This window comes from Anguilla anguilla, chromosome 1 (genome assembly GCF_013347855.1).
Source record: "Anguilla anguilla isolate fAngAng1 chromosome 1, fAngAng1.pri, whole genome shotgun sequence".
Classification (NCBI taxonomy): domain Eukaryota; kingdom Metazoa; phylum Chordata; class Actinopteri; order Anguilliformes; family Anguillidae; genus Anguilla; species Anguilla anguilla.
This window is the reverse complement of record NC_049201.1, coordinates 45750271-45756270: the sequence shown is the minus strand read 5'-3', so window position 1 is coordinate 45756270 and position 6000 is coordinate 45750271. Positions and strand designations below refer to the sequence as shown.

The window sequence follows — 6000 nt, the reverse complement described above, 5'->3', positions numbered from 1 at the left end:
CCCTAATTAATGTCAATGTTGACTCTCAGTAATCTTTATAATGTGACCATCTATTGACAATTTTTGCATTTGTTCAATTTCTTGTAAATGCTGACAGGCTTTATTCAAGAGTTTGTTTTTGTTTTTTTTGCCACATTTGCCAACAAAAATGTAACTATAACTTTGTGATCCATGGCACAAAAGCATATACTAAAACAGAAGGGGGCCTTGTACTTCTGTTGCAACCACACACAACAAAGCACGTTTTTATTATTTTAAAACACCTTCCCTAGTATCTTAGTGCCAGGCAACACAAGTGCTCCTACTGCCCCTTTCCAGGAAAAGATCTGTTTGCAATGCACTGGCTTGGTCAATATTCAATACTGTGCTGTAGTAAACAAAACACTGCAGACAGGCTGAACAAAGTAAAAAACCAAAACAATACAGTCACAAGTCCCAGGTTAGACAATTTATTCATTTGTATTGTTATTTATACATCACTGTTACACTGTAATCTGGTGAAATTAATTGGAGGACTTATTCATGTAGTTCTTTGTGACTCCACAGGGACACTAACACTGCTGTGGAAGACCAGAGAGGGGGAGAGAAAGAAAAAAAAAAAAAGCTACTGAGAAAAAAAAATTGTTATTTACATCTCCGCGTCCTCTAGCTGTCTGTAAACATTGTCTACACGCTAACAACGTGACACACCACTGGACAGGTAACATGGAGAGGAGAAATTCACTGCGCTGGACTTCGACGTTCAGCGCCCGCGGTGTTCTCTTCATCTGTAACGCTGGGCGTTTGGGAACTGCCCGGTAACTTTTTTTTTTTTTTGAATAAATACTGCAGCAGCAAGCTTCCTATGAACAGTTAACATCTTCATGATCTAAACAAAGAAAACTGACTGTACAGCTACTGCTAATGTACCCAAGAACCTGGCCTTATGCTTGTATACTAAGATTAAAGTGCTATAAGCAACCCACCAATCCACACTTTATATATATTTATATTTATATATATGTATTTATGTATATTTATATATAGGAACAAATCTACTATTTTAACATTAATTTACAGGGTAATATACATTATATTTGTAGCAGCTGAAATGTCAGCACAAAGAAAGATCACTGTCACACTTATAACAGCAATATATATAATTATATATATTTATATATAATCACATATATATAAATATATAATTGCAATATATTTATGTAAAACAATAAACCACGTCTCAGGCTTTTCAAATTATATCCAGAAAAGCAATTATTTGTCAAGACGTAAAAGCTTTACAAGTTCTCTCTGAAAGAACAACAGGTAGACAAAGTGCCCCCCGTATTACTTGAGGTCACATGACAGTAATTTGCATATTCCACAAATCTATTGCAACACATTACTGTCTACGAACAGTACACACAGCTCCTGGCTGGAGGAGGTGTTAGCTGAACTCACACATACACCCACTTAACAGAACAGTACGACTATGGGTATTCTGATTATAGCTATGTGCTTGGAGATGGTACGCAATGATGGGTGAATGACAGGAGAACTATAATACAAAGTACTCTATACTTTGCTTCCCAGGGCAACAGCCAGGTGGGAACTGTTGGCGTTTCGCAGGGTCCTAACCTGCGGACGTGTTTAGGCGTTGCACGCAGCTGAAACCTTGCGCCGTCGGCTTTGCGCACTTCCTCTCGGACACAGTTTAAGGCCTGCGCCAAGTACGAATTACCCGACCGAGGATGGTACGAGGAAAGATCCGGAAAGAGGGGGGTCAGCTCTGTATCTGCATATGTTGCCGCAGTTCCTCTGCTGGTCCCAAACCTGTGCTACCATCATCGGCACCTGAGGTGTTAATGCTCCGATGGTCTTCAATCCCATAATTCCATGAACATACCAACGGCATGCCTTTCTGTGGCTCCCTACGTCACCCTCCAAACCCCTAATCCCCCCCCCCCTCCCCGGTCCCCCGCGTCCTCCCTGCACTCAACTCTGAGAAAACACACCAATAGTAACTTCACAAATAAGCTCTGTATTGACGCAAGTAGTAACAGTAGTAACAGACAGTAAGCTTGGTCGCACGCTTTCTCGCCGGCCGTCCGGGGAGTCGAGGTAATGCGCAGTCAGGTTTGGGACACTGGTGTTTTGGGGAGGTCCTACATTTCAATAATCCCCCCCTACCCAACCCCCCGCCTCCCGCCCCCCCAGGAGTCTTATTCGAACGACCAGATCTCGATGTCCTGCACGTAGAAGTCCTCCTTCCTGGACAGCATAGGGTTGCCAAATGTTTTGCACGAGTGACTCCTGCCGTGATAGAGGTCTCCGTCCAGCCACAGCCCAAACTCGCCCCTGTGAGAGAAACAAAGCGATGTTCATTGGGATGAATCCCATTTTGGCATCCAGAACACACTCTTAGTCAGAATGACTTGCAAATAAGTACCTATAACAAGGCTAGAACAACAGTACAAGACCTAGAAAATCGGTCGCATTATAGACAAATATGAGTCAACTGTAGACACAGTGATCCTGGAGTCCCCGCAATGGTATATGAGGTTTTTCCCAGAAAGAAGCAGGTGGCTGTAGTTCTGATGCAATACTGACTGTGGCAGGCGATGATGAGGAGAGAAGACGAAAGTCCTGAACTGCCCGATTTTCTGCAGGCATCATGGCTGTCTAACGTCTCAACCCAACTACCCCAATACCATCCATCTACCTGCAATGTCCATAGTTTAGATCATGCTTAGCTCTACACTGCAGAAATGTGTTTAATTGGGTAACCAACGTGATGTTTTGATCTGACGAAAGATTGATGCTGAAACGTGTTGGAGTTTGTTTTTAAAGGTTTAATATGACCATTCCACGATAATAAAGGCATTTTAATTGTCAAAAAAGAGAGTGCCTTGGAGTTTTCTTTGATTTTGATGTCTATACGTATCCCATCCAAAGAGCACCTCAAACAAACTCAATTTGAGTCCAGGAAGCGCTCCTACCCAAACATTTTATGTAGTGATGAATGTTGAAATAGCTAACTCAAGATGTCTGATCATCCTTGGGTACAAGTAGCATGTAGCATGTGGGGGAAAAAAAAAACCTTATGTCATGCAGGAACAAAGAATGCTGGTGAGATCTACAGTCAACAACAAGCAGAGTCTGAAACAACTTTATTGAACCAGCCACTATGTCTGGTGGATGAAACATGCAGAAATCGCAAGACAAAATTAACTTCACGATGCGATTAAAAGAGCAATAGATTTGGCACTGATTTTCACAGAAATGCATTGGCAAATGTTAATTATTGTTCAGTGTCGCTCTTGCAGGAGTCAAGACTGGCGATGAAAGCAGACCACAGACATGTCCTATCAGAGCTGCCTAATGAGCACAAGGATTTGTGGGAGATGAAGTCATCTACGAACTTCCATGTATGTTTGGGTTTTTTTTCAGGAGCTTGATTTCTACACAACAATGCATCTGGCAAATTTGTATTCGTCCTAATATTAAGTCTTCCCCCTAGTTTGACTTAGCATATGTTAGGTCAGAATAATGTTCACTGCGTGAACTGAACTGTGTTCTTGGTTATAAATAAACTGTACAAAATGAGTATTGTACCTTATCGAACCTGTGTTTTGTAGTTGTTCCAATGACCATGATATGAGGTTTTGTACGTCACTTTGATAAAAGCGTCTGCTAAACAAATGTAATGTAATGTAAATGAGTGCCGTTTACCCGACACTGACATAATCTACCCACGTTTGGCGGGTGTTCGGGAGCTACTTTCAGACCCTAAACAATTAAAGACTTCGTCATTTGTAGAGAAAACTGCTATCTAAACAAGATTAGGTCAAAACCTAGTATATGGCAGGACCTAACACACGTGATCGGGCAGACAAATGGTGTAACTTCATAACTCGGCCGACTGATGGTGTAACTTCCAATAAACAAAATCTGTAAAAATCAAAGCTAATGTTAAATAGCAAGAAATAAACAACTATTCTTACAAATGCCATCTTGCTGAATAAATTTGTGAGCTACTGTCAAACTTTAGGGTCATGTACTAACATGCTTTGCGCTAGGACAGGATCCATGGATGCACTGGGTCTCCATTGTGATTTTAGCATAAGCGTTAAAAACTTTTTCCCTTCACTTAAATCTGGAGCAGGGGTATCGAACTCCAGGCCTGAAGGGCAGCGGTATCTGCAGGTATTTGTGGTTTCCTTTCAATAAGCAGCCAATTAATGCCTGGAGAACAGTGTGTGTGGACTCAAGCCAATCAATGATTTAAACAAATCACCAGTGCTGAAAAACACTGGGAAACAGCAGACACTGTGGCTCTCCTGGGCTAGCACCTGTGATACAGAGCATTCACTGGTAGTGCATCCAAATGAAGACGGGCTGTTAACCATCCAAAACAGCCAGCCAATCCCTCCATTTTACACAGACTGTCCAACTACCTGTAAAGCAAGCTCTACTCCCTGACGCACTTTCTCTCAGTTCTTCGATGAAAGCACCCGTGTTCTCCGGTTATTCAAACGGAGTTACTCACCCTCCACCTCCAAATGCTAAGGAGTCCATATCTCCCTTGATGAAAAACATGTTGTCCCCTGTCCACTTGAATACCTGAGGGGAAAGAAAACAGCACCGCGCGGGTCATTGTGTGAAGAAGCAGTTGACAGCAAAAGTGTTATTAACTGACTTCATGCCTTGATACACACAATTGGCCTGCTTGCTGAAAGACCTGGAGTAATCTTGTTGTGCAGATCTAAATAGTTATCAAGGCTGGGTAAACACAAAGACAGAAGAGGTGGGCTACGAGGGGCTCTGCGCAGAGTGCTGCTGTCAGTTAATTTGCGCACGCCCACATCTGTAAGGCCAATGGTGGAACAGAACATCTGAATATTACAATTAGACAAAAGGGAACCGACTTTCCAAAATCAGTCCGAACACCCAGCATACCTCAAATTCTGGGTAGAAGGAGAAGAGGAAGGTCTCCCCGGTCCCATAGAAGCCGTCGCTGACTTTGAAGGGCTCTGACGCTAACGCGCCAAAGATCTACAGGTACATAAACATGCGATATCAAATGAGCAACAAAATGGATTCAAACACATATAGGCCTACATTTTTTTTTTTAAAGAACCTGAATAAAGTCTATGCCATGGTCATTTGCTTCCTTCATATATGAAAATCAATGATGATTAAGTTTTTCCATGAACACGTTTTCCATCGAAGAAAATACATTCTTATAAAATGAAACCCGAATTCAAACAGGAAGAGAAACTATGGTTGGCTATATGCAGCATGAACAGCATATAGCCTGTGCTTTCACAGACACATGACCAGGTGCTTGGCAGCTCCCAACTCAATGCCTTCCTGGAGGCTCATATATACACTATAACCCAAACCACAAAAACTTCATCACAAAACCTGATATGTAGTCTACATTTGATACATTTGAAAACACATTAAGAGAAACCCATGGTAAATTCCAATGACTCGAAGTAAGGCCTGAGATGCTCTTTAAAAGGCAGGGAGGGGCTTGGGTGGGGCGCTTACCCCTCCGTCGCTGTCTTTGATGACCAGCAAAACGGGCGTGTCCTGGCCCTGCATTGCACGGTACAGCGTCTTTATGCTCATGCCGTGCTTCGACGTGCCGAAGGCCAGCGTCCAGGGGTACCCGATTGTTCGAGGTGGGAGGTTCTTCGCCAGCTTGACAAAAAGCAGCAGACGCAACAATCAACATTTATCAAAGACAAATTTATAAATTAACTCATGGTAGTCATGGCGACAGAGAAAAAAACAACAAAAAAAAAACAGGCGGTGCTCTTCCCAGCCGAAGAGAAACTTAACTACGATCGATGCGCCTGACGCACACCACTCTTTAAATATGCTGGGGACGTTGTGCACACTGTTTTACCCACGCATGTTTCTATGGATCTCCTATGGCAGGCCCCAGCAAGTCCAACTTCTACAACACACCGTTTCACAAACGGATTAATCACAAAGGGTTTATCCAATTACCCT

At 42.6% G+C, this 6000-nt stretch overlaps 1 protein-coding gene across 4 annotated transcripts in view; it reads right to left on the bottom strand.

The window, feature by feature from the left end:
• Positions 1-433: 433 nt before the first annotated feature.
• The window catches only part of oxr1a (oxidation resistance 1a), a 172225-nt gene continuing 166658 nt past the window's right edge, over positions 434-6000 (bottom strand). For 3 of the 4 annotated variants that reach the window (XM_035393211.1, XM_035393201.1, XM_035393220.1), the window contains 4 exons: positions 5533-5685; positions 4936-5031; positions 4526-4599; positions 2199-2334 (listed from right to left, as the gene is read on the bottom strand). In XM_035393211.1, the coding sequence (XP_035249102.1) occupies positions 2199-2334; positions 4526-4599; positions 4936-5031; positions 5533-5685 (459 nt within the window). Of the gene's footprint in view, positions 2335-4525; positions 4600-4935; positions 5032-5532; positions 5686-6000 lie in introns of all 4 variants that reach the window. The other variant, XM_035393192.1, reaches the window with a different exon arrangement.